Here is a 27,983-nt window from a genome sequence, read left to right on the forward strand (position 1 = left end):
CCAAGAAGTGCATTAACAGCAGTCCCATGGCCACCGCCACCGTTCCGCTTCCTCCCTGCGAGCCACGACAAGAACAACAAGGCACAGGCGGGGAGAGGGCTGTGTCCGCCTGTCCATCCCTCCAGCTTCTCCCTTCCAGGCAGACCGAGCTTGCAGAAGCCACACGACTCCGCTGCAAGGAGGGCGGAAGGAAGGGCCGCCCTTTCAGGAGGCAAGGGGAGGCGGCCGCCTCAGGTGGCGGGTTAGGGGGCCAGCAGGCCGGTTTGTGGCCCCCTGGGCAAAGTTTGACTTGGGTCCCCCCACCCCCGGCCTAGAAGGGTGTGGCCCCAGCTTCGACTCCAGCCACGAAAGCTGCCTATCCGCCCGGCTGGTTGACCAGCAAACAACTAGACCACGCTGGTTTGGAAAGAGAGTGGGAGAGCGAAAGAGGTGAAGAGCTCAGAGTAGAGGAGTGAAGACCTGGGGTGTGGCGGAACAGTCCGGCGGGGGAAGGGGGGAAAGTTTGTTTTTTCTCCAGTTTTTTTTCTAGCTCGGAGCCCGCCCCAAACCCACCCTCCCTCAATTGCCGCTGCCTCCCTGCCCGCAGCCGAGTAGGCCCTGTGACCCTCAGGGGCCAACCAAGCTCTTGGTCTCCCTGAGAGGCAGCAGCTTTTACCCCTGTAAAGCAGAGCAAAGAGGCGCCTTTTAAAAGTGGTGGTTCTCTTTGTTTAGCAGGGGGAGAGCAACTGGCCCTCTCCATCCCCAGCACCGGCATCCCTCCAGTGGCTGTTGCTGGTGTCTATCTTATGTTTCTTTTCTTTTTTTTAGATTGTGAGCCCTTTGGGAACAGGGAGCCAGTAAAGTAAAGAGAAAGTAAACATAAAGTAAAAGCGAAAGCGAAAGCGAAGGCGGAAGTGAAAGTGAAAGTATAGTCTATGTCTATGTCTTGTTTGGGAACTTTTGTTGAAAAGCGGTATATAAATATTTGTCACATTTAACAGCATTGCAAGAAGCGTCCCTCCACAACTAACTAGGCCCGAGCACAGCCAGGCCAACTGTGGCATGCAGCACCTCCTTCCCATTTGGGGTCTGGGCGCTCGGGAAGCCAGGATGGAGGTGCCCACCAGAGCAGCCGTAACAGAGAGGAAGGAGGCAGGGAGGGGTGGGGAACAGAGTGTGCTGAGAGGTGAGGAGGAGGGAAGCAGGCCAGGGTCGATTGAGGAGGTGGGCCTTGGCCACTCTGCTTCCACCCAGGGTGCGGCCATGCCTCTCAAGAATTGGTCCCCTTGGCCAGAGGCTCCCAATCTGTGATACTCCAGAGGCTGCCCAACTACAACTCCCATCATCCCCAGCCTGGGGATGATGGGAGTTGTAGTTCAGGGCCAGGTTGGGAGGCCTAGGTTTGCTTAGTGGACTGCCCTGGCGGCAAAATGTCCACCCCACCATCGCCATGGGAACAGCTCTTTGGGTCCAAGAGGACTCCCAGAAACTTTGCAACGAGAGCGCCTCTCCTCATACTCCTGACAAGAAGCATGAGGAGAGGAGAGGAGAGGAGGTCACTGGCAACCTTCCTTCCTCCCTGCCCCTCAAAACTTGCAAAGGATAGTTTTGAAAGGGGGCTGCCCCCACCCTGGGAGTTGGGACAAGGCAGCATTTGGCCGGAAGGCATCGTGGGAAAGGAAAACAGCGGTCTGAGTGATGCCCGAGTGGAAAGCCCTCTGAAATGGAAACAGCCGTGATCTCCTCGGGCCCGCCTGCCCCCTTCTGGAATGTCTATTGACTCCTCTGACATAACAATCAATAATGTTCCCCCACCCGTCGTATTGGGAGGCATTAATAATTTCATCCCTCGGCCTCCACACTGAGCCCATTAGCCTTGTCCGCAGGGCACGGCCAGGGGGTGGGGAGCGGACGAGAGAGCAGCCACAGATATGGGACATAGGCAGGGGGATTAACCGTTGCAAGGGGGAGGGACAGTCAGACATCCATCCCACAGAAAGGGTAGGAAGGCCAGGCCGGATGCAAGGAGGGGTCACCCGATACGGGGTTACGGTTCTGCGGGGCTACGATTCGTCCCAAATTCATGCACACACTCAACCTTCAAGGGATAGGTAGGCCCTCAGGATGCAAAAGTAGCAAGTTTTCCAATTGGGTCGGATTTCTCTCACGCGATGTGGTTGCGTTGGTTTTTAGAGGCAGATGAATGCAGAGGCTGTGAATCTGGGAATGGCCCAACATCCTGGCCATTTGCAAATGGGCAAACCTTTTATCAGGAGGCGAGCTGGTCTTGTGGTCGCAAGCAGGACTTGCCCCTTTAGCTAAGCAGGGTCCACCCTGGTTGCATATGAAAGGGAGACTAGAAGTGTGAGCACTGCAAGAGATTCCCCTCGGGGGATGGAGCCGCTCTGGGAAGAGCATCTAGGTCCCAAGTCCCCTCCCTGGCAGCATCTCCAAGATAGGGCTGAGAGAGATTCAGGTGCTGCGATGCTCTGCGTGTGGGACCCCAAAGCATAGCCAAGAAATGGTTATTTCAGGGCCGGGCTGCACAACGTCAGCCCTCCAGCTGTCATTGGACTACAATTCCCATCATCCAAAGCCACAGTGGCCAGCACTCGGGAATGATGGGGCGTGTAGACTAGCAAAACAGCAGGAAGGCTGAAGTTTCGCAACCCTGTTGTAGGGGAACAAAGACCAGAGGACAGGCCATAATTCTGTTCCTCAGGTACCCCCTACTACACAGGACTGCAATGATGGAGAGACCTGAAGCAGTCGGCACTGGGCCGAAGGCAGGTAGAGCATTTCTCTCGCCAGCACCGGGGCGAATCCCCGAGATCTCCCCATCACAGCCTCCTTTCAGCCAATGGCGAAGAACCCACCTCTTTGGGCCGAAAAAGCCTTTCCCTAGCTGAGAGAGAGAGAGAGAGAGAATTGGCCACTGTCTCCATTAATAAAAGCACCTAATCAAAGCAGGTACTTCTTCGAAGTAAGCAAGGCTGTTTCCATCGGGGTGGGGGCTGCCCGAACATATTAAAGGCGCCTCTGAAGTAGGAATGTTTATGGCCGGGATGAATATTGCATGAATTGCAAACAAGGCCTTTATTTATGACTCGACGGCTGCCAGGAGGAGATGGGGAGGAGAGCCATTCCTCCTCGATTATGCTCAGCACTCCTAGAAGCTCTTCGGTCTGGAATGGGGGCAGGGTGGGGGGGGCAATGCCAACTCTGATTGCTAAGAGAGATCGAGAGATGGGGACATTGGGTTTAATTTAAAGAAGAGAGATGGAAGGATTGCCCTCCTGCTCACTTAGAACACAGGACTGGGTTGGCCCGATTCCTGACACCAGCGTAGTTGTGGAAGAACCGACAATCGACGGGGGGCAAAGGAGTCAGGGTGGGGTTGGGAAAGGGTGCACTTTTGGGCAGGGCTGCCAGCGCAATTACTTTGAGAAGGAAAAGGAAGAGCGGCCACGTCTCAGCATGCGTTACCCCCGGAGATGCTGGCTTTCGAAGAAAGAGGAGATATTCCGTATCCAGACAGATTAGCATAGGGAGCTGCTTTATATGGAGTCCATCGGACTCAGCCTTGTTTACACCGACTGGCAGTGGCTTCTCCGAGGCTACAGGCAGCCCGCTGAGGGGATGGGGCCACTTTGGGAAGAGTCCCTGCCTGCTTGCGTGCAGAAGGCCCCAAGTTCCCTCCCTGGTGGCATCTCCCAGAGAGGGCTGAGAAAGATTCCTGCCTGCAGCCTTGGAGAAGCCGCTGCCAGTCTGTGTCGGCAATACTGAGCGAGATAGACCAAGGGTCTGACTCAGTATATGACCAAGTTTGACTTGGGTCTCATCCCGTTCCGTATGACCGGCAAAAGTCTTTCTTTGTGGGCCCAAATTGCTAGCCACGTCCATTTCTTTCCAGGGGTGTGCCAGGCTGGACTTGTGTCTCGCAACGTGAAGGCCTGGGCATGCTAAAACTCCTCTGCGGCCTTCTCATCCTTCTCCCTAGCTCCGTGGGGCTCATAGGCCACAGCGGCTGCTGGCCACGATGGCCATGCTCCTGCCATAGCAGTCCCCGAGATGAGCATGGCTGCAGAACATGAATTGTTAACCAGCCGAGTCCCACTTAGAGCCGGGATGACAGAGGGCGAAATGGTGTCAGAAAGGAACTCCCACTGTTCAGTAAAAAAGACCCCCCTCCCTCGTCCGCTCGGGGATGGCTCAACTTAATGGCCTACCCGAGGTTTTGCTTGCAAAGAGGACTGGGATAGATGGGAAAACAGGAGGGGGCAGCAACCAGAAGAGAAGCAGCCTCTTTTTCAAGACTGCCTAGACCCTTCAACCCGCCCACCAGCCTATCCCATGGATCCCAGAGCAGCCTTAGCCGACCGATTGACCGACCCACCGACCCACCCATGTCCCAATGGCAGCCAGCCTCTCCGCAAGAACCTTTTTGTACTATTGTACTTGATCTCCACTGTCGCCCCTTTTATTCCTGCCAGGAAGTTTTTCACATCCGGCTTCTACGTCGTCCACATCTCCTCCGGATCGGAGGGGTTGCGTTCACAGATCGGCCAAATTTACCCCAAAGTCCCTGCGAGCTCTCGGGGAGCACTTCACACACAATTTGGGTTTTTCATTGTGTGTTAATTGTGTAGCCCAGTTTGTATCCAGGGTTAAAAACAATCCACTTTTTGCATCGGGTTTTTGGGGGGACAACTTTGAACTCGCAGTCGAGTCACTCAGTACACGCAGTAAAGCTTGCTGTCTGGGAAAGCGCCTGGGCTTTTAAAAATATGCACCCAGACACAAAAAGTACTTCTTTTTTAAGTGCCGTTCTAAAGGAACAGTTACGCCGTTCAGAAATTCAAGTCATTGCCAAAGTTGTCTTATGTGGACGTAAAAAGTGACCAGGAATGATAAGAAAAGGAAAGTGAATAGTCTAGGTTCCTCTAGAAGCCCCACCATGATCAAAATCCCTGTTTCTCTTCCCACCGCTGCTTTCCAGATTAACGCTTACCACTGTGTCACTATGGACCTACAAGGTGTCTTTCTGTATTGCCTATGTATCAACACTGCAGTCTCTGAGCTGTCAGCAAGGTGCCGTACACATTTCCGATGCCTTCTTTCGGGTTTCATTGCTCCATTACAGTCCTACAACGTTGTAAAAAAAAAAAAAAAAAAGCTGTATTTTTCCATTTTAGGGAGTTTCGGGCAAACTAGGAAAGACTGCTCCCCCTGCTGGTGGATTTGCTCAATGCCCTTTATTTACGTTGTCAATTCGATCCCGCCAAGCCGAAGCATTTTACAGTGGTTGTAGCTGTAATCTGGAAAGCGCCCCGACAAAGATGTTTCCCGCAAACTCCACTGCTACTCCCCGCAGAGTCTTCACCGAGGCAAAAACACTCTTCTGCGATTGTGCGGCCAAGTTTCTAGCCCTGAGAATTTGCTCCCATTCTGTGTAGGTTTTTGAATGTCATGAAATGTGACTCTAGGCAGCAAAGGATGTGTGCACAGACAAGAAATGTGTCCAAGAGGATGGAGAAAGCTTTCTAAAGAGCTATATCTGCATTTCTAAAGAGAGTACCCTTCTTATCATGCTAATGATTCTATAGTCATGCCTTTCCCTCTTTGCTCTGGCGTTTTCAGAAAAAGTAGCTTAAAAACCATCATTTTAAAAACCCGGAAATACACCAAGATAAGCTAGGATTTGTTATGGGTCATTGACCATAATAAAGATCTATTCATTCATTCATTCATTCAGGCTAGGATTTGCAAGACAAAGCCCAACTCGTGTGTGGAGTGGGCCCAAGGATCTCGAAGGGACTTCAGGGTAAATCTGGCTGGTGTGTGAACGCACACACTCTCTTCCGGAGGAGATTCGGGGTAACAGCCCTGTCTGTAAAGCCTCCAGCACTACAAGGACGTTCAAGAGGCATGACCCTTCCTGTTCCTGACACGGGTTCAGTTCTGATGTTTCAGTGAGCAGTGTGCTTCTCCCATGTTTCCTAGGGCTATTCGATTCATTGCTAGCCCTTGGCTCAAGAATCTGTAGCCCTGGAGGCCACTCGGAAGTAATACACAGCTGTTAAACAAGCAGCTTTGCTCCACCCCAGAGGCGGCTGCCCCACACTGGCCAGTGAAAGGCTTTCCTCCCACCTGCAGTGCACAGCCCTCCCTTGAGACCGGTGATCTAGTGGGAGACAGTTACTCTGAGCATGATGGTTCTTGCTGGCTCAGGGTGGGGTGGGAAGGCCTTGGCGCTGAGCCCAAATCGCTGAGCCGAAGCCCGATGGTACCGCACCGCTTCCGAATCTATACGCCGAGGCCATACCGATTCGGCTGCCGTGTGCCAGCCTCCCGTTTCTACTCGGAGTGCTTGCAAATGTCCTTTCCGATCAATATCCACAAATTGTGGCATTGCCTTCCCCAACCCCGCCCCTGTCCTTCGATATCAGCTGCTCTTATGTCTGAAGGAATGCGGGGGTTTGGGCGGGGGTGTCTAATTTTTATTTCCATTTGATCCCTTTTGGCAGGATCAGGCGTATCCTCTGCTACCCCATCCGCCCCTGAGGTTTTCGGGTCATCTATCAATATCACGGCCGTGAAGGGAGGCTCTTGGAAACCGAAACGCACCCCCAGCCTCACTCTCTTGCCTGTTTTCCACATAAATTATGGGATGGGGGGGGCCAGGGAGGGAGTCATAGAGAAAAGATTAATTTCGGTTCTGCCTGCCTGTGGTGGAGAAGTTGGAGAGCCGAAGACGCGGCGTGTTCCCCAGAGGTGAATCAAGTTTCATGGATATTTCAGTCTGCCGGCTGTATATGCTCGTGTCAGGAAAAGCGGCAGCAGCATCTTAGCAGGAGGGGCGAAGCAAAAGTCTCCTCTCCTATGGACACACACACACACACACAAGATTCCACGGGTTTTTGTGGGGAACACACAGGGACCGAGGAAGCAGCCGTGGCCCTATCCCTAAAATGGAAGAATGGGTACAGGGATGATGATAATGATGATTTACATTTTATATCCTGCTCTTCCTCCAAGGAGCTCAGAGTGGTGTACGACATACTTCTGTTTCTCCTCACAACAACCCTGTGAGGTAGGCTAGGTGAGAGAAAAGTGACTGGCCCAGAGTCACCCAGCAAGTCTCATGGCTGAAGGGGGATTTGAACTCGGGTCTCCTCGGTCCTAGTCCAGCACTCTAACCACTACACCACGCTGGCTCCCTATAAAGCTGTTAGCCCAGGGCTGCTCAACCTTGGCCCTCCTGCAGATGTTGGCCTACAATTCCCATACTCCCTGGCTATTGGCCACCTGCTGGGGAGTGTGGGGGTTGTAGTTCAAAAACAGCTGGGGGGCTACGTCGAGTAGGCCTGAGTTAGACCATTGGTCCATCTAGCTCGGTATTGTCCACCCTACACTGACTGGCAGCGGCTCTCCAGGATTTCAGGCTGGGGTCTTTCCCAGCTCTAGCCGGAGATGCTGCCAGAGGGATTAAAGCTGGACATCCACATTGGTCCACGTCAGGTTGCCCGCAGGGCCAGCTCTCCTGGGAAATTCTCACGCGGCCAAAAGGTGCCCGTTTGGGGTCAACACTAATCAGTAGCAGCATTGAAACTCAAAATGGCAGGCAGAGCCAAGCAGTGAAGCAGGTCTCCCCGCACGGTCTTTCCTTCTCTACCCCCCAGTCGATGATCAATCTGCCCACTCAGAATTTGTCGTCGGGATGAAATGGCTGCCAGTCAGGGATTTGGGAAATGAATTATGCAGCTCAGGAGTGAAGGATAAAGTGAAGGCCCACCACACGTGGCCATAGATCACCTTCCTCCTTTTCATCCGGCCCAGAAGAGTTAGGTAAAAAGGAATGGGGCCATTGACTTTGGGGTACAGCAGCATCTAAATGGTATTATATAGTGTCAAATGGCGCAGCGGGGAAATGACTTCACTAGCAAGCCAGAGGTTGCCGGTTCGAATCCCTGCTGGTATGTTTCCCAGACTATGGGAAACGCCTCTATCGGGCAGCAGCGATACAGGAAGATGCTGAGAGGCATCATCTCAGACTGTGCGGGAGGAGGCAATGGTAAACCCCTCCTGTTGAGCTCAGACGGATCAGGTCCGAGACAGAGGCCCAGGCTGGCCTTCCTCTCCTCTCCTCTCCTCTCCTCTCGAGTAAGCCCATTAAAAGGGAGTCTTCAAGCAGTCAAGCAAGCACTTTGCCTCCGGTGCTGGAATTTCAGCCCTAGTTTGGCGTCACCTCTGCTCCTAGGGCCCTAAGGGCAATCAAGGGGGTTCTGGGGGGTGGGACAGGATCCCTGCTGTGGGGCCTTGAATCCGATGTCATGTGCCAGCAAAAATCAAGGCAGGAGGTCAGGGAAGTGACCACGTGCTTGCCACAATCTGGGTAGGTCAGCAGCAACCAACCGACATTGTTTACCCAGCATCGTATCAAGGATGGTAGGGAAGCATGCCTCGTGTCGCCCGACCCGATCCGCGGCTAGCCCACGATCACTTCCCCCATCCTCCTTCCTTGGTATTTGCTGACACAACGCTGGTTCTCAAAAGTGTGTACAGGACCGGGATGCTGGCCGGATGCCCCTCCGAGCGCGCTTTTAATCGTGTCAGTAGGCTCCCCGTCTCTGCCAGTGGAAGTGGGGAACAGGAGGGATGCCTGGCTTTTCTCCGAGACCAAAGGCCGTCATCCACCCCAGGCTCTCCTGCATTTTGTCCCCTCACGTTATCTTTGGGCGCTGGCAGCAACCGGACCACGACTCCTTCATTACCCCGATGAAATCAATTCTGCTCCATTACAGCCCAGGCCAGGGCCTGACATTAGCCAAGCCCTGTGATAGCGTCCCGTCCCCCCCCCCCCCAATTACCCTGCAGATGTGATTACGGGGGATTCGATAAGCCTTTTGATTAGATGAAGGTGCGTGAGTGGCTTTTTCTTTTCTCTTTTTAATGCTTTCTGTGCCTCTCGGGATCGGCTGTTGATCACTCGTCCCTGTCATCCTGGATGAGCTCTTACCGGCGAAGATGAGAGCCCGTGTTCTGATGGGGCTTTGAAATGCAGTTGAAGGGCTCGGGCAAAGTGATGATGATGCGCCTCCGAACTGTTTGCGCAAGGAGGTTGCGAGTAATGCTATTAAGGGGCCGTGAGGCAAAAGAGCTTTTATTGAAACTGATGGGATGCCATCTAGCCCGGAACGAGGCCCGATGGAGACGCCCAAATGATCCGGCGTGCACAGAGAACCTTGGGAAGGCCTAGAGAAGGCCCTACTTCAAAAGCGGAGTCTCATTACACGTATTTTGGCCCCATGCTCCAGAGCCCTCCCCTCACCGTCCAATGGGCTGCATGATGGGCGGCCCTTTCATGAGGCAAGCTTAAGCCTTCGCCTCGGGTGGCAGATTCTTGGAGCACCGCCTGGGTGGCAAAATCTCTCCCGCAGCCAGCATTGGAGTCGTTCTTCAGAACGGATTTGACCCATGCAAGCACACCTCTCCACATACTCCTTGCAAAGCTTGTGGGGTGGGAGGGGAGGGGAGAGGGGTCTGCTAGCGACTTTTCCTCCCCCCTCCCCCCCATGCCATTTTCGGAGCTTGCAAAGGTTGATTCTGAAAGGGAACTGGCCCCCACAGAGGTTGTAGGGCATGGCAGCATTGGGCATTTCACCTCAGGCTGCCCCAATGAATGCCACATCATTGCCAAGGGCATCTCTTGTGTTGGCCCCCCCCCCACCGGTGCTATAATGAGTGATGAGCAATTCAGCTTCCCCGCTCTAGGCCTCTGCAATACCGGGAATTTATTTTTCTATTTAATCACATTGTGTGTGTTCGGGTTCACTTCTCATGCCGTGTGTGTGTGATTTTTGTTTGTTTGTTTTAAAGAGCTGGGCAGTAGAGAGACTCCCTTGCAGTACTGCGGACCTGTTGTACTTTGGACATTACATTCTCCCGCAACTGTGAGCTTTGGTCTCGGCATACTCCGATCCCAGGGTCTGTTTGAACCAGCCATCAGACCGCCCACTCACAGCAACATGTGAGGCCTTGAAATAGCACCCTATTCGAACCGGATGTGTCATGCTTTTGATTGTTAGCAGGGGCCACACAGCACCCAGTGTTAATGGGGGTCTCCCATCCAAGTACTAACCAGGCCCGACCCTGCTTAACTACTGAGATCAGTTGGGATCGGGTGCTTTCAGGGTGCTGTGGCTATTGGCGATGGCAGGGGTCTCAATGGGTCACCTCTCCTTCTGCTTGCAACATGCCCACAGAGTGACACATCCAAACAGTAGCCCATGGTGTTTAGAAAGCTTGAAGGACCTGCCCTCCACAAATCAGTCCAAAATCTTCTGGCTAGAAAAGAAAAAGATCGTCTGTTTTGCATAGAGATGCTCCCAGGTGACTCCTTGGCAGCATCTCCAGGTAAGGCTGGGAGAGACTCCTACCTAAAACCTTGAGGAGCTGCTGCCAGTCTGTGCCGACAATACTGAGCTAGATGGGCTAAGGGTGTGACTCAGTACAAAGCAGCTTCCTGTGTCTCCTGCTGCAGAACAAGTGTCGGGAGAAGAGAGGAGAGCTGGTCTTGGGGTAGCAAGCCTGACTTGTCTCTTTAGCTAAGCAGGGTCTGCCCTGGATGCATATGAAAGGGAGACTGGAAGTGTGAGCACTATAAGATATTCTCCTTCTTAGGGGATGGGGCTGCTCTGGGAAGAGCAGAAAGTTTCAAGTTCCCTCCCTGGCTTCTCCGAGATATGGCGGAGAGAGATTCCTGCCTGCAATCCATCTGCTGCCAGTCTGTGTAGATGGTTCTAAGCGAGATGGACCAATGGTCTGACTCAGTATATTGCAGCTTCCTATGTTCCTATGCAAGAGGAGATGTTCGGCTGGGTGGGGCTTTTGCATAACAACTGCTGAAACAGCCGATGGTGGGTAACTCCGTTTCTACTCTCTTGACTACAGCATAGAACTAGGATTTGGGTTTGACTTCATGATCGGATGAGCCGGTCATGCAAGGAGGTGACTTGGCTTTCCTGGAGAAGGCAACTGGCCAACAGAGGATGCGAGCGAGTTAAAATAATTAAACACTGCCAACCCTGCAGATACATCCGTCTCCACCGATCCAAAGCGAATCTGACAGCCGAGTTTGTTTTATTATTGAGCACGGTCTCTTTTCAGCACTGGCATCCAAAGGGCAGACAGACAGTTTTCTGCTGCCAGGAGTTCCAGCGTGGGCACACGCCTCGCCCAGAGCTTCGCATTTCTCCTGACAGATGGGTTTACATGGCACAAATTGGGGAAGGCTCTGAACCGGGAGCCCACACACTCACGCGCTTGCACACAGCGTCTAATATAATCTCGACACAAACCCAGTAAGTGCTTAGACACGAAAGGTGAACAGTATATCATCAACCCCCCGAGAGGCCCCAGATCCAAAGTTTTGGCTTGCGGCCGGAGTCCCGAAGCAAACATCGCCTCCTCCGAGTCCAGATTCCCGCCTAAGGCGTTGGAAGATAAACTGATCCAAAAATGTTTGGTGGGGTGAATGATTGTCTTGGCATTTCGCATCAGGGATGGGAGGCGGCAGCCTCAGCGTTTTCCACACCCGTCTTTTCATTCGCATCTCCTCCGGAATGGAGGGGGTGCGTTCACATATTGGCCAAATTTACCCCGAAGTCCCTGCGAGCGATCAGGAGGCACTTCACACACAACTTCGAGTTTTTCATCCCGCGTTAGCCTGATTTATATCCGGAGTTTAAAAATCCACTTTTGGCATCGGGTTTTGGGGCCAACTTCGAACTCACAGGAAAGCCTCGCAGAAAACCGACGGTAAAGCCTGATTTCTGGCAAAGCTCCCGGTGCTAGGGGCCTTGCTCACACTACTCTGTCGGGATGAGGCCTTGTGTCACTCAGGGCAGCTTTTCCAGTAGGAAATCAGCTCCCCAGAGGCTGGTGGGTGGGCATCTGGAATGACAGGGCTACTACAGCACTCCCCTGCCTTGAGCAGGGGTTGGACCAGAAGAGCTTAAGGGTCCCTTCTAACTCTAACCTTCCGTGGTTCCACCGTCAGCAGAGTGACTCCCTGTGAGAGGGAAGTCCTGCCTCAGGGTCTCTGAGTCAACAGAGACAAAACAACTGACCCTGCTCCTGCTGTCCTGAAAACTCTTTGTATGGTTCTGGGGCGGTCTCTCCATGAGGCGAGGTGAGGCGGGCACTTGGAGCAGCAGGTTATTTGGGGTGCAAGCAAGGCAGCAAGATGCCCTCCTGCCCCACCTCCCCCACTTTTTAAGACAGGGAAAGAGGAAGAGGAGAGCAAGTGCGAGGGGGAAGCAACATTTGACCCCCCTGCCTCAGTCACACAGAGATGCTGAGCCACCACTGGTTCAAGGGCCTTAAGCTCTTTCTTTCAGCTCCGCTTGAGGCCTGCGTCTCGCAGGATCCCTGCCTCTGAGGCAGAAAGGGGAGATGGGGCTCTTCTCTGGACCAGGATGGTGGTTCTCCCTTTGAGGTGACTTCTCCTGGCTTCAGCCTACATTAAACACACTTCCGGATTAATTAGGAAGCGACATTTATCCAGAAGGACTCAAGGAGAGCTTCGGCTTTGGTCAGACCAGTCCATCTTTCTCAGTACCTGGGAAGCCAGCCCTATTCTCTAGAGCTTTCTCAACACACACCTTTCCCTAGCCCAACCTCAGCTTTCGACTGGAAAGACACACCACGGCGTGAAAGCCTGCTGAACCCCACGGCTCAGCTTCGGCACACGCCGGGAAGAAGCAATTGGTACAATAATGAAAGATTTACAGTGTAGAACAATAAATAATTATTTCTCAGCAGCAGCACGGCATTCCCTCCCCCCCACCCCACAACCTCACCCCACAACCCCACCCCACCCACAGTGACAGGAATCTTTTCCCCCCCAGCGTGTAAACCGTCCCCTTCACCTCCCAAAGCAGCAAGACAGAGAGGAGCTGTGGCTCGGAGGACAGCAAGTGGCCATTCTGCCGGGAAGCGAAAGACGCCTTTCATGCGCCGTTTCCACACCTCAGTCCATCTCCCAGGGCAAAAGGGAGCGAAATGGAGACAGCTCACCAGCTTCCCTTTCTTCTGCACGTGTGTCAGGGTCGCTTCAGGCAGACGGAGCTTTTTTTTCTTGGACAAGACCGAGGAGGTGCCATCTTTCCCCACTGCCCAGATTCAAACCAGGGGGGAAGGTTGCGTGGAGGGGCACCAGCTTTGTCCTTACCCCAGTAGGATCGCTGGTGTTCACAGAACAGGGAGAGTGTTTTCGGACTGGGGAGGCAGATCCTGGCTGGATGGAGAAGCCGGCCGGCCTCTCGCTCTCTTCCTCCTGCTTTAGCTGAGGATATCCAGGTAGACAGGAGGAGCTTTGACCAGGGTCTGCAGCCTGCTGTGGATGCCCTTCATGTTCTGCCTCTGCTGGGGCTCTCTCTGCCAGCAGCTCTGCATGATGTCGTAGACCTCAGACGGGCAGGTCCGGGGCCTCTCCAGCTCTCGGCCCTGGGTGATGCACTCAATCGCCTGCAGGGAGGGAGAGACAGAAGCAGGAGGCAGTTCAAGCCCCTTTAAGGCCTCCAATCTCTAGGCAGGGAAGGGTAGCTGGAGCTCATGGTCAGGGTATTTAAGAGAGCGCCTTCTTCTTCACAAACCCCACCACCTATTAAGATCACCAGGGCGGGTGTGTGTGTGTGTGTGTGTGTTCATGTTGCAGTGAGTACCAGCTCGTTTGGTGGCGACCCAAAGCTGAGCCTTCTCTAGGGTTGCCGTGGGGCTCTGGAATGAGCCCCCTAATGAAATCAGAGCCTCCCCATCTCGGGCTGTTTTAAAGCAGCTCTTGAAAATGCATCTGTATTGTCAGACTTGTTAGCTTATATTCGTTGGCACAGTCATTCTAATTTGTTTCCTACCAATTTAAGGTTTTCATTGTCATTGCGTTTTAATGTTGGAATAGGCTCCCTGTTGTAATAAGAGCACCCCCTTCTCTGCTTGTTTCCAGGAAAATCCTCAAGACGTACCGGCCTTCTCAGGCTTTTAGCTGAAGGTTTTTTTTACATTTAATATGTTTTTATCTGAGATCTTGTTTTCTAAGTTTTGTGAATTTTAACTGTTTTAGACTGTTTTAATATTTGTGGTGTTTTTAATCTGCACACTACCTAGAGATGTCTATAGAGAGACATGGAAATTAGATACATAGATAGATAGATAGATAGATAGATAGATAGATAGATAGATAGATAGACAGATAGATAGACAGATGATAACTAGGTTAACCTGTACAGAGCATCTGCATCTCCCCTCACCCCCTGCCACAGCCCCCCTCTGAGAGATCGCAGAGATCTCTCCACCCTCACCTGAGCCGCACTCCTGCTACTCCTCCTCCATCCGGTTGCTTCCATCCCCCTCACCCCTCTTGGTCACTCCTCCATCCCTTTACTCCATCACCCCTCTTGGCCACGGCTGCAATGTTGCTGGCACCTCTAGGTCAAGCTGCAGCCCCCTATCCCCAGAGACCTCCCCTCAGGCCGCTGACAGGCTCAGGCCCGTCCTTCTTTCTCTCTTCCTCTCCCTCCTTTTTCTCTCTCCTCCACTCGCTCTACCCCTCTGTCTGTCTTCTCCAATCATCTTCCGACCAGTAACCATTGCATTCCAACTGACCTTAACCATCACAGGCTCCTCCTCCCTATCTGCATGTGGAATCCCCAGTGCCCAATCACCACAGTGCCACAGGCTCCTCCTCCTTATCAGCATATGGAATCCCCACTGCCCAATCATCACGGTGCTTTTATTCTCACAGGCTCCTCCTCCCTATCTGCATATGGAATCCCACTTCCCGATCAGGTGCTTCTGCTCACAAACTCTTGCAAGAGCTGCCACACACGGGATTAGCCACGGGTATGCCTTAGAGAATTATATATATAGATGATGATGACAACAACAACAACAGCAGCTCAGTCTCGCGCCTACTGCAGTGGGAGGAAAGTGTCCTACAGAGCTGTCCATGGTACTGAAATGGCCTTGCCTTCTTTCAGAGCACATGGGCTCTTGTTTCCAGGATGGGATGGGAAAGGGGTCAGGGAAGAAGTGGAATTTGGCTCAAGGACAAGGCTTTGCCTGGGCTGGAATGCTGATGACCATAAGAATCCAGACTGCGGAATTAAGGCAGAGGCACCACTCGGCTTGAGTCAAAGAAAAGCCAGCGGGCTCAGATGCTGGCACTCTTCTGCCATAGGAAGGCCCCGTTGATGAAGCCTTAGTAGAAAGCAAGCTGATCTAGCTCACCGTTGCTGTTTCTTGTTTTCTTAGCGTAGCACCCAGCCTAAGTGAGTCATGACTGTGAACCTTTGAAACCAATGAGACAAGTTACCAGTAACTTTTAGACCTGTGCATCTCAATGGGGCTTAGTCATGACTTATTTAGTCTAGATGCTACCCTAAAACACCTGCTTTCCTAATGAAATATAATATCACCGGGTGGATCTAAAACCAGCTGTACATTTATTTGTTTGTTTGTTTGTTTGTTTGCATTTCTATCCCGCTTTTCCTCCAAGGAGCCCAGAGGGGTGTCCATGGTTTCTGTTTATCTTCGCAACAACCCTGCAAGGTAGGTTTAAGGCTGAGGGATAAGTGGCTGGCCCAGAGTCACCCAGTGAGTTTCATGGCTGAGCGGGGATTTGAACTCAGGTCTCCTCGGTCCTAGTCCAACACGCTAACCACTACACCATGGCCCAAGGTTTCTAGTACTACCCCTTGCTTGGACTTCCCCAAGGCTGAAAGGGAATGGCTTGGGGAAGTCCAAGCTCTGAGAACAGGCCCTGCCCATGAGACCCGGGTCTCCTCGACGCCACCCCATACCTCCGTGTTGGAGAGCTGGTACCAGGGCTGCTTGCCATAGGTGAAAATCTCCCAGAGCACCACTCCGAAGCTCCAGATGTCGCTCTCCGTGGTGAACTTCCGGTAGAGGATGCTCTCTGGGGGCATCCAGCGGATGGGGAGCATGGTCCGACCCCCAACCTGCAGGGAGAGGGGAAGACAGTGAGGGGTGAGCAGGGGGTGGTGGAAGGAGGCCATTTCTGTCCGGATAGCACCCGTGACAACAATCCATTGGCAGCCACACACCATTCATGTTTCGAAAAACCCACCACATCACTCCTACTATGCCGTACGTAGGAACGTAGGAAGCTGCCATATACTGAGTCAGACCATCGGTCTCTCTAACTCAGGATTGTCTTCACAGACTGGCAAGAAAGAAGAAAGAAACTGGAAGACTGGAAAGAAAGGAGAGGGATGAAATGGAGTTGAAAGGAGTCTTCATAAATCTCCCAGTTAAGCCACCTGATGGCACAGCGGGGAAAGGACGACTAGCAAGCCAGAGGTTCCCGGTTCAAATCTCCGCTGGTATGTTCCCCAGACTATGGGGAACAGCTATATCGGGCAGCAGCGATATAGGAAGATGCCAAAAGGCATCATCTCATACTGTGCGGGAGGAGGCCATGGTCAACCCCTCCTGTATTCTACTCAAGACAACCCCAGGGCTCTGTGCTCGCCACGAGTCGACCCCGACTTGACGGCACACTTGACCTTTAAACCTTCATAAGGTTCATTGTGTTTACAAGGGAAGCAGATATAAGACAATCTGCTTTGCATGCAGAAGGTTACAGCTTCAGTCCCTCCCCGGCAGCGTCTCCGGGTAGGGCTGGGAAAGACCCCCTGCCCGAAACCTCGGCGTGCTGCTGCCAGTCAGTGTAGACACTACTGAGCTAGATGGACCAAGGGTCTGACTCAGTATATGGCGGCTTCCTCTGCTGCTCAGCAGCAGCCTTACTCAGAGATCCCCTTCTGGGTTGGAAATGGGCTCCTGTGCTTAGAAACTGCAGCGGCCGCTCTGGACGGCACCACTATGCTTCCCGGTGACCGAAGAAGCAGTGGACGCCTCTCTTTGAGCCAGGCATTCGGAATGGGCATCTTTGGGAGTCCCCCGGTCCACTAGCCAGCCCTCATCCTGACTTCAGGAGAGTTACTGTAAGTGCACTTAAGAGAAAGAGACAGCACGTCCGTACTCCAGACTGCTCTTTGTTGGGAAAGGGGGAACTTTCCAGCCTCCTTCTCCAACTTCCCTACTGCTCTCTCTCTCTCTCGCTCTCAATCTCCCCCTTTTAATTAACCATTTAATGGCAGCTCCCCAGCCTGCCTGCCTGCCTCCCGGCCGCCCGTCCTCCTGTGTTTCCACTGACTAAGTGCTTGTAGGTTTTTCCACCGCAGGCCCCGTTAAATATGCATGAGAGGCCAGGGCAGGAGCTAAAAGGGAAAAAGATCATCAGGAGTGGCCCCCTTGGACTCCCTGCCTGTCAGGGAGGTGAATCCCTTCAGAGCCCCCGAGGGAGAAGAGGGCGCGCTCGGGTCGGAAGCATCGGGGGGGCCGAGGAGCGGCCGAGGGTGGCCGTCGTTGCCCGCTCGTGCAGCCCCACGGGGGCACCCCGGTTCCAGCCCCTTCGCAACCGGAGGCGGCAACCAGAGCTCTTGGGTGAGGGTCGCGTGGCGCCCAGAAAGAGGCACCGGAAGACCAGGAAAGAGCTTTGCTGCAGGCGCGGCCCTCTCACGAGGCGAGGCGAAGCAGGTCGCTTCAGGTGGCAGGTCATTGGGGAACCAGCAGGGCGGAAGACGCCTGCACACCCACCCACCCCTGACCTCTTCGGACGGCTCTTGGGGACCGATCTGACCCGATGCAGCTTTGAAAGGGGGCTGGCCCCACCAGGGATGTGGGGCAAGGCAGCATTGGGAGAGGAGAGCTGGCCGGGTGAGCCAGCATGAATTGGCCCCCTCTGCTAAGCAGGGTCTGCCTTGGTTTGCATTTGAATGGGAGACTACATGTGTGAGCAGCACTGGAAGATCTTCCCCTTAGGGGATGGGGCCGCTCTGGGAAGAGCTCGCATGCAGAAGGTTCCAGGTTCCTTCCCCGGCATCTCCAGATAGGGCGGAGAGAAACCCCTGCCTGCCACCTTGGAGAAGCCGCTGCCAGTCAGAGTAGACAACACTGAGCTAGATGGACCAAGGATCTGACTCAGCGGACGGCAGTTTCCTATGTTCTCCCTTTAGTAACATCTTGGGCCACCCCAGTGAGCAGCTGAAGCTCTCTCCACCACAACTCCTTTTCTGTAGGTCAGGCTGCTTGGAAAGCTACAAGAGGACAGCCCCGGAGGGTGGGGGAGAGATGGCTGCTTTCCCCGGAGCCAGTTCCTAAAACGCCAAGTGATGCGGCTGAAGCACTGACTGGCTGGAAGCCCTTCCCTGGTCCCCAGAGGCAGGCTGCAGGGGGGGAAATGCACTTTGTACATGCTCAGGGGCCCTCTTCCTCGTTTGATATGTCTCAAGCCGGAGTAGACGCCGACGTCTGAAGCTGAGACGCAGAGCTGGGGAAGCGGGTCCCAATCAAGACCTGCACTGACCAAGTTCTGGAAACAGGACAGAGCTACTCTAAGCATCTGTGCTAACGTATTTCCACAGAGCCCAAATGTGGCTCCATATTGCAGATGGGGATATCGGAGGCAGATCAGCTAGAGCAAGGGTGGCCCGCCCAAGACTCTCCACCAGCTGTGGTGGGACTACAACTCCCATCCTCGCCAGCCACCATGGATGATGGGAGTTGTAGTCCAACATCTCTGGGGACCCAGCCTTCAGAACCCCTGAACTACAGAACACACACATCGGTTCCAGGGCAGGTCCTCCAGTTTCCTTACCCGGTAGTAATCCGTGCTGTAGATGTCCCGGGACATCCCGAAGTCCCCGATCTTCACCACCAGGTTGTGCCCCACGAGGCAGTTCCGGGTGGCCAGGTCCCGGTGGACGAAGTGCAGGGAGGCGAGGTAGACCATCCCGGAGGCGATCTGCGTGGCAATCTGCAGCATTTGGCTGAGGGTCAGCTGGCCAAAGGACTGCCCGTTCCTGTTATCCAGGATCTTGGCGTCTGGTCCGTGGGACCTGTAGGGAGACATCGAATCAGTCTCAATTGGGTCGAAGAGCAACCTGGAGTGGGGAGGAGCCAGAAACAATGCCCACAGTTCCTCACTCTGGCCTAAGTCGGTTTCTCTCTTCTGGACCCCTTTGGGGCACCCTTCCCCGGTCTCATCAAAGCCCCCCTAGCGTGGAATCTCCATGCTTCCCCGCCACCCAATTCCCATTTGTTTCATTAGCAGCCAAGCTGGTCCTAAACCCTGGGCAGAAAGCAAGGGTCCCTCTGTCACCCAATCCACAGAGAGAGAGAGAATTTTATTCGGTCATTAAAATCCAGTGTGTTTAATAGTGCCCTGGCCATCCCGTACAGGTGTGGCACAGTTTTCAAAGAAAGCACGAGCATCTACACCTGTACTGTTGTTATCGATCACAATAATATTCGGTCCTTATTTATTTTATATTTATATTTTATTTTTACATTTCTATCCTGCCCTTCCTCCAAGGAACAGAGCGGCATAAATGCTTATCTTTATCCTCCACACCCTGTGAGGTAGATTAGTCTGAGAGAGACATAATTGGCCCAGAGTCACCCAGTGAGTTTCATGGTTTGATGGGGAGTCGAACTCGGGTCTTCCCGGTCCTAGTCCAACACTCTAACCACTACGCTAGGGCCTAGGTTCAGTCCCTGGCAGCATCTCCAGGTAGGGCCAGGAGAGACGCCTGCCTGGAACCTTGGAGAAGCCGCTGCCAGTCAGTGTTGGGCAATCTTGAGCTAGACAGACCAACGGTCTGGTTCAACACAAGGCCACTTTCTTTGGTCCCCAAAGGAGTTTGCTCCCAGGCTTCCTCATAGGGACATAGGAATCTGCCACATATACTGAGTCAGACCATTGGTCCATCTAGCTCAGTATTGTCTACACTGACCGGCAGCAGCTTCTCCAAGGTTGCAGGCAGGAATCTCTCTCAGCCCTCTCTTGGAGATGCTGCCAGGGAGGGAACTTGGAACTTTCTTCTGCTCTTCCCAGAGTGGCTCCATCCCCTCAGGGGAAGATCTTCCAGTGCTCACACTTCCAGTCTCCCATTGATATGCAACCAGGGCGGACCCTGCTTAGCTAAGGGGACAAGTCCTGCTTGCTCCCACCAGACCAGCCTCCTTCTCCAAGACCTTTCTTCCCAAGGTGGCCTCCCTTCTCCTCCCTTGACGCAAAGCCCGGCTGACAGTGGTGGATGAGGAGGTTTCGGAGAGGAGCCCAGCTCTCCGGTAAAGCACAGCCATTAATGCCAAGTCTGATCACAATAACCATCAACAGCATGTCTCGGAGGTCGTCCCGGGGATGCTAAGCAGGGCCCTCGGCAGCTCCTGTCTATTGGCAATACCTGGGGGGCCAATCGAAAGAGCCTCTGCTTATTCCAGCTGATGGCCAATCTCCCTCAATTTGAGCCTCTCAGACAGCTAATCTAATCAATATTGCAGGGGAAGATTGCATTAGCAGGGGAGGGGGGGGAGGGCTGTCTAAGCGGCTGCAGTAATGGAGCAGGAGAAGGAAAGAGGCGGTGGGGCAGGGCAGGGTGGGGGGAGAAGAGGACCGAGTCGGGACAATTCGGCATCACAGCCCACGAGACATTGCAGGGTGCTGGGAGGCACGGAGGACCCTGCCGTGGCTGTGACCGGAGTGATGACACGTCTTCGGGTGGCCGCGTGGTTGTGTGTCCATGTGCACTCACCACTCTGCATGTGCTTTTAGGTGTTTATTTGTTTACTGCTTTGACGTATTTGTATACCGCCCAAAACGTGCATCACTGGGCGGTAGACAATCCGAACAAAAGATGGTACGGACAAAAGACGATACGGACAAAACAAAAGGAAAAGGTTCAAAACGATGCAAGGGTTTTAAACAATGTTAAAAACGATTACAGCAGTGTCTAATTAAAAGCCTAGGTCTTGACGGACTTCTTAAAAGTTGCCAGAGACGGGGAAGCTCTTATTTCAGCAAGGAGCGCACACCAGAGTCTCGGGGCGGCCACGGAGAAGGGCCCCCCCCCCCAAGTAGCCGCCAGACAAGCTGCCGGCAACTGCAGGCGGACCTCAGCAGGTGATCTAAATGGGCGGTGGGGCTCATGGCAAAGAAGGTGTTCTCTTTTGCCGCGGCTTGGGTATCTGTCAACGCACATGCACGCTAGGGCAAGCCACATGGTCAGAAACTGGGTCGGACACTTGTGCTCCCCAGTGCCGAGAGCTGAATGTACTCTGGAACTTCGACCATGAGCCAGCAAACAGCTTAGTAGAAAGATGGGAAGGGATCTGGAGCTGATCTTGTGGTGGCAAGGCATCTGGTAGGCCACTGTGTGAAACAGGATGCTGGACTAGATAGGCTTTGGGTCCGATCCAGCTGGGCTGTTCTTATGTTCTTATGAACTGTCCCCAATGCTAAGCAGGGTCCACCCTGGTTTGCATTTTAATGGGAGACTGCATGCATGAGCACTGGAAGATCTTCCCCTGAGGGGATGGGGCCATAACTCAGTGGAAGAGCATCTTCATGCTTGCATGCAGAAGGCTCCAAGTTCCCTCCCTGGCGGCCTCTCCAAGATAGGGCTGAGAGAGATTCCCGCCTGCAACCTTGGAGAAGCCGCTGCCAGTCTGGGTAGACCATCCTGAGCTCGATGGACCAAGGGTCTGACTCCGTAGAAGGCAGCTTCCTATGTTCCTATGGGGCAGTGATCATGTGTGAGCGAGGAGCTGGTGGGCAGGATGGCTTTTCTTCCGACCTTGTTAAAATACTGGGCACAGGAGCTGGATTGCTCCTCCCTCATACATGAGCGTTTCTCCCTCCTCCAAATAGGTTTTCGCTCACACACAACTTGTCCGACCCAGTTTCCAAGTGTGATGGCCATGGTCAACCCCTCCTGTATTCTACCACAGGCAACCCCAGGGCTCTGGGGTCGCCAGGAGTCGACACCGACTCCACGGCACAACTTTACTTTACCAACCCTACAGATGATTGCCATTTTCTTTTAAGTTGGTGTGAAGTTAATTAGACCTTTAACACTTTGCCTGTTAATGAGGTAATTATGTCAATTATGTAACTATTCTGTTAGTTATGATGTGACTGCCCAGGGATGATGTAAACCACGCAGAGAGGCATATTTTGGGCGGTATGGAAATACACAGGATAATTACGGTTCAGTTACAGTTCAAGTTTATGCGCTGTTTTGCCACTCTATACATAGAGTGGATGGTATGGAAACATGCATGTGTAGGTGTGTGTTTGAGCTTGCAGGGGGACAGGAGCATGGACTTGAGTGTGTATGTGCTTTAAAAGGTCCACTCTGGGAACCACAAATTGTGCTTGCTGTCAAGTCTATTTCAACTCCTGGTGCCCACAGAGCCCTGTGGTTGTCTTTGGTAGAATACAGGAGGGGTTGACCATTGCTTCCTCCCACCCAGTATGAGCTGATGCCTTTCAGCATCTTCCTGTATCGCTGCTGCCCGATATAGTCCCAGTAGGGATTCGAACCGGCAACCTTCTGCTTGTTAGTCAAGCATTTCCCCGCTGCGCCACTTAAGGTGGCACTGGGAACTGTACACGTTATGAAAGAGCAGGACTAGAATATGGAAGAAAATGTGACTGCGTTAGTCAAGAATTAAACAGAGGCTACGGTTCTGTGTCACATTAGAAGGATTCCACTCAATGCATTTTTAACCCCTGTCCCTTTCAGAATCTTAACGTTTCCACGCTTTGTTCTCAACGGACGGTTGTACTGTGTTTCTGCAGCATCTGACAAAGTGGGTGGTCACCGACAAAAGCTTATGCAGAATTAAACCATCGCATGAGCTTTTCCGTTAGTCTCTGAGTGCTGCCTCTTCCACCACAAGGACATCAGAAAAAGTCCGAAACGGCCACAGCCAGGTGCCGTGTTTAAAATGCATCGTGTTACCCAGCCGTAGCGATTCTGGCTATCTCACGCACATCTGTGTGCCAATGTGGCATCGTGGTTGGAGTGTCGGACTAGGACTGGGGAGGGATGGAAGGAGACCCGAATTCAAATCCTCATTCATCCACAAAACTCACTGGGTGACTCTGAGCCAGTCCCCTTCCCTCTCAGCCTAGCCTACCTCACAGGGCTGTTGTGAGGAAAGACATCACCATGTACTCGGGGCTCCTTGGAGGGAGAGAGGAATATGAATGTACAAAAAAATTAAAAACAGATACAGTCATCCCTTCACCAATCGGGGGTTTTGAGTATCCCAAACTGGGAAATTGTGGCAGGTCTCGCCAACCGTGACCTGCGTATCTGTGGTTTGGCGAGGTGTTTTTTTTTTTTGTTTTTTTGTTTTTTGGGGGGTTTTTTTTGGCAAAGTTGAGAGGCTTTTCATGATTTTTGGAGGTCAGGGGGTCATTGGGGGGTCAGGGTCATTGGGGGGTCAGGGTCATTGGGGGGGTCAGGGTCATTTGCAGGGTCCTCTTCACTCCTCTTACTGACTCCTGGTGAATTGGGGGGATTTTGAGGGATCCCCCCCTAATTTTTACTGTATTTTACGGTCCTTTCGCAACCCTGATTCCTCTAACCTTCCAATTGCCATTGATTTCAATGGCCCTCCAACTGTGAATTCGCCAACCCTGAGGTTACCCGGAACGGAACCCTCACGATTGGCGAAGGGATGACTGTAGACAGAGAGATATAGCGATACAGACAAAAACCTGCCGAGGGACTTCTCTCCCTCCTAGCTGGAGACTCTATTGCCTGCCCCCCCCGGAAGAGAGGGACGCAGTCCCTGAAAAACAACTGCAAGCCGGTAGCCGACCAGGCCTGAGCACACACAGCAGTGCAGACGAGCACCAGGTGGTGGGCCTGCCGAGTGCGCTCATGTGTCACCCCGGCATTTTCTCCTCCTCCTCCCCCTGCTTTTCCAGGCGCGGGCAGAGCAAGCGCCAGCCTACCCACCGGAGGAAGCGGTTGAGGTCTCCGTGCTTCATGTACTCGAAGAGCATGATGAGGGGCTCGCCGTCTGTGCAGACCCCGTAGAACTTCACGATATGCTCGTGCTGCAGCACCGTCAGCAGCTCCGCCTCGCGCTGGAAATCCAGCCGGGCGTTCTCCGTCGCTTCTTTCAGGGTCTGGACGAGGAGGAGGAGGAAGAGGAAAGGAGCGCATTCTGGTCAACGAGAGCAGTGGCGACCAAGCAGGACACCACCACCCCCAGAGTGAGAGAGCTGGGCTTGTGGCAGCAAGCGTGAGTTGCCCCCCCTTTGCTAAGCAGTGCCCAACCTGGTTTGCATTTGGATGGGAGACTGCTAAACGAGCAAAGAGGCACCTTTTAAAGTGGCGATCTTCTGTTTAGCAGGGGGAGAGCAACTGGCCCCTTCCATCCCCAGCACAGCATCCCTCCAGTGGCCTATACCTATACTTCGCCTATAGAGGAAAGTCCACGTGCTCAGTGCTGCATGCAGAGCACTTCAGGGTGTCATGCGCACACACACACAGTTCTGCAGCCCAAAGCGATGCCCAACGCCTCTCACCTTGACAGCCACCAACATCTTCTCCTGGGTGGGGCTCAGGCTGTAGCACTCTGCCAGGAAGACCTTGCCAAAGGCCCCCTCTCCCAGCTCCCACTTCAGCATGATGTCCCTGCGCTTGATGTGGTGGACACCTGCGAGGAGGAAGAGGACTCTGTCTTCACCCAAGCAGGTAACCTCCTGCCACCTGGAGGCTCCTTTGGGCTGGGCGTGGAGGAGCCAATAGAGAGTATCCAGGGCCAGGCCCCAGGGCTGGACTGAAGCACACTCTGATTGGGCGACAGCAGGGCTTCTCAACCTGTGGTCTTCCAGATTTTGATGCACTACAACTCCCATCATCCCCCGCCACACTAAATTGTAGCTGGGGGTGATGGGAGTTGTAGTGCAGCCACATCTGGAGGGCCACAGGTTGGGGAGCCCTGAGCTACAGCTTCGGGCCTCAAATTATGAGGGGCCTCTGACAGAAACCAAAAAGGAAAAGAAAGAAAGAAAGTTGTACAGAATGCATTGCCCTTTAAAAGTACCCCTATGCAAATAGGCTTATTGCAAGATCACGGCTTTTGTTAGATTGTTAGCGTTTCCTTGAGTCTTCGCCGAGTAAAAATGAAGCTTTCTTTTTCTATATTCATTGTACTTTTTGAGAATTTTTTTAGATAGATAGATATCTTTCTGTATCGCTAACCCGATATAGCCCCAGCGGGGATTCGAACCGGCAACCTTCTGCTTGTTAGTCAAGCATTTCCCCGAGGGGAACAACAAATTTCTCTCTGTCCACTCCCTCTGTCTACTCCATGCATAAGTCCGGTCCTTCATTCCTTTTGTGTTGGCTCTTGATTTCCACGCATCTCTTTCCATGCGGTGATTTGTGTTTGTGATGTTGAACCCCTTCCCCACCCTGCAGCAGGACTCACACGTGTTGCAGAAGTACTGCGGGTTCTCGATGAAGTTGGTCTTCAGGGCGTCCAGCTTGCTCTCCGCCGAGGAAAGGGGACTACTGCCCAGGTTCATGAACTGCAGGGACATGGCCAGGTCGTCCTCTTGGGCCAGCACAGCGGACCCTGTGGGAGAAAGCCGAGAAACAAACAGCGACGCTCTGGCAAACCCCTCCAGTGGCGGAGACGAGCCAAGGGAGGCCTGTTGGATAGAACAGGCCACACAGGCAGAGGCGCTCTGACCACTGGACTTGGGGGCCGACGTCCAGAGCATCCACAGCCCCCTAAAGGAAAAGGTCAAGTGTGCCGTCAAGTCGATTTCGACTCCTGGCACCCACAGAGCCCTGTGGTGGTCTTGGGTAGAATACAGGAGGGGTTTCCCATTGCCTCCTCCCACGCAGTCTGAGATGATGCCTTTCAGCACCTTCCTATATTGCTGCTGCCCGATAGAGGTGTTTCTCATAGACTCGGAAGCATACCAGCGGGGATTCGAACCGGCAACCTTCTGCTTGTTAGTCAAGCATTTCCCCATTGTGCCACTTATGTAAATCGCCACAGCCCCCTAGGGCTCCCCCAAATCCTTTTTCGTCTGTCCTAGGTGGTGTAGTCACCCGGCTGAGCATCATCATCATCATCCATCATCATCATCATCATTATTTTACACAGTCAGACAGGTGTTATTGACTGGTTTGTTTTATCCAGACATCGAGTCTTGGCTTACACTCTGGCACGCCCAGGGTGCTTTCCAGATCAGACCCCGCAACGGGGTCACAGCGTATCTCCGAAGCGTGCTTCCACACTTCCTGTAATGTGACACCGCAGTCCCGACGCGGACAGCAAGGTGCCGTTCACATCTCCGATGCCTTGTTTCTGATTTAATCGCTGCGATTTATTGCTATAAGAGTAAAAAGGTTGCTGTGTTTTCTGGTTGTTCGTTTTTGCGGGACGGCTCCCCCTGCTGGGCGCTTTGCTATTTATGTTTTGAATGCGATTTGCCCGTAACCGAAGCATTGTGCCGCTGTTGAGCGGGTAATCTGGAAAGCACCCAGGTCAGACTGGCTAGTGTCAGAGCCATCTGCTCTGGTCTTGGCTCTCTTGCCCAAGTCGTCTTCGGCAAGACACCAGCTCTCGCTCCTTGCTGCTGAGCCAGGCTGGCTTGCATAAAGCGACCTGTGGGGGTGGGGAGGGGGCTTGCTGGATAGACGGCCCTGTGACCCCTTGATTCCTTTCAGTGGGTCCATGGGACGAACAACTTTCTTTGTCCCTTGGTGGAGAGTGTTGGATCTCCAGCGCAATTCCCTCCTTCCCTCCCCGGTGATGAGCAGGAGGGCATTGGCAAGGGAGCAGTAAGGAGAACATTTAAGCCTCCAGTAATTACCGCGAGAGGGTCCATAACCAGCAAGCCTTTCACCCCATGCATCTTCATCAACGTCACAGCAAGCCTGCCTGACTGCAGCAGCCTGTGGCGGGTGAAGATAATTACTCCAAATCCATAAAGCTTGGTGTGGTGCGGGGGGCGGGCAAGGGGTGCAAAGGGGCAAGAGAGCTCAGCACAGAAGGGGCTGGAAACCTCACATTTCCCACCCTAAATCCACAATGAGCAAGCAAAAAAATAAAAATAAAAAATGCAACCAGCACGGCACTACAGGCTGAGAAGGAGGAGATCGCTTCCCCTCTTCAGGGGTATGGGGAGCGATTTTCTTGAATCAAATCCATGGAGGAGCCACCATTGAGCAAGGAGGGGAGGACCAATGTCCGTGGGCCATGGGGGGGTGTGGGGGGTGCCAGAGTGCCCCCTTGACTCCCCCCCCCCCGTGGATGCAACGCCTGCCCTCCTCCGCCACTGGGCCTGCTTCCCTGCACTGGCCACTCCTCTTCCCACCTGCCCCTCCCACCCACACAGGAGGCATTGCTGGCATCAGGCGTGGATGCCCACCCACTGGAGAGGCCACGCCTCCGCTCCTGGCCCTGCCCCTGCCCCCTGCATTTGGCATGCAGACGCAGGCAGAAGTGGGGTCCCCAGTGCAGAGTAGTGCACCTGACGGCAGTGAGGGTGCACTAACTATGCACCCCCGCCCCAGGAGCATAGGAAGCTGGTGTATACTGAGTCAGGCCCACGGTCCGTCTAGCTCAGTATTGTCTGCACTGACTGGCAGCGGCCTCTCCAAGGTTGCAGGCAGGAGTCGTTCCTACTTCGACCTGAAGAACTTGGGATCTTCTGCAGGCAAAGCAAGTGAAGACCTTTCTGTCCACTCATGCTTTTAAAAATTGATTTTTTTAAAAAAGAATGTTTTGTATCGAATTTTGTCTCCCCCCCCCGTGTTGTCTTGTAATTTCTTTGGCATGTTTTATGTGATTTCATTGGATTTTTTTAAAATGTTGTGCTGTGCGGAGAATAATTTGTTATGGGGCAGCTAACAATTAAAGTTTATTTATATTATCTTAAAAATATTATTCAATATTAATAACATTAATAACTTGATGATGGAGATGACGACGGCGCTATTTATACACAGTCTATCAGATATTATTGACTGGATTTTGTACTTTAATATTTGGGCCCTTTCCAAGGGTCTAGGATAACTAAAGAAAAATTAAAG

The 27,983-nt window shown here is 53.1% G+C and overlaps 1 protein-coding gene and 1 pseudogene across 1 annotated transcript in view; both read right to left on the minus strand.

The window, feature by feature from the left end:
* Positions 1-10,072: 10,072 nt before the first annotated feature.
* On the minus strand, positions 10,073-10,190 carry LOC128337726 (uncharacterized; annotated as a pseudogene).
* A 2,671-nt stretch (positions 10,191-12,861) lies between these two features.
* Positions 12,862-27,983, minus strand: part of NTRK1 (neurotrophic receptor tyrosine kinase 1) — a 39,273-nt gene continuing 24,151 nt past the window's right edge. Inside the window, exons 12-17 of the mRNA XM_053279023.1 lie at positions 25,363-25,509; positions 24,455-24,585; positions 23,880-24,052; positions 18,722-18,962; positions 15,840-15,998; positions 12,862-13,509 (exon numbers count right to left, since the gene is read on the minus strand). Coding sequence (XP_053134998.1) covers positions 13,324-13,509; positions 15,840-15,998; positions 18,722-18,962; positions 23,880-24,052; positions 24,455-24,585; positions 25,363-25,509 — 1,037 coding nt within the window. The 3' untranslated portion in view covers positions 12,862-13,323. The remainder of the gene's footprint in view (positions 13,510-15,839; positions 15,999-18,721; positions 18,963-23,879; positions 24,053-24,454; positions 24,586-25,362; positions 25,510-27,983) is intronic.

The sequence above is a fragment of the Hemicordylus capensis genome, chromosome 14 (genome assembly GCF_027244095.1).
Source record: "Hemicordylus capensis ecotype Gifberg chromosome 14, rHemCap1.1.pri, whole genome shotgun sequence".
Taxonomy (NCBI): domain Eukaryota; kingdom Metazoa; phylum Chordata; class Lepidosauria; order Squamata; family Cordylidae; genus Hemicordylus; species Hemicordylus capensis.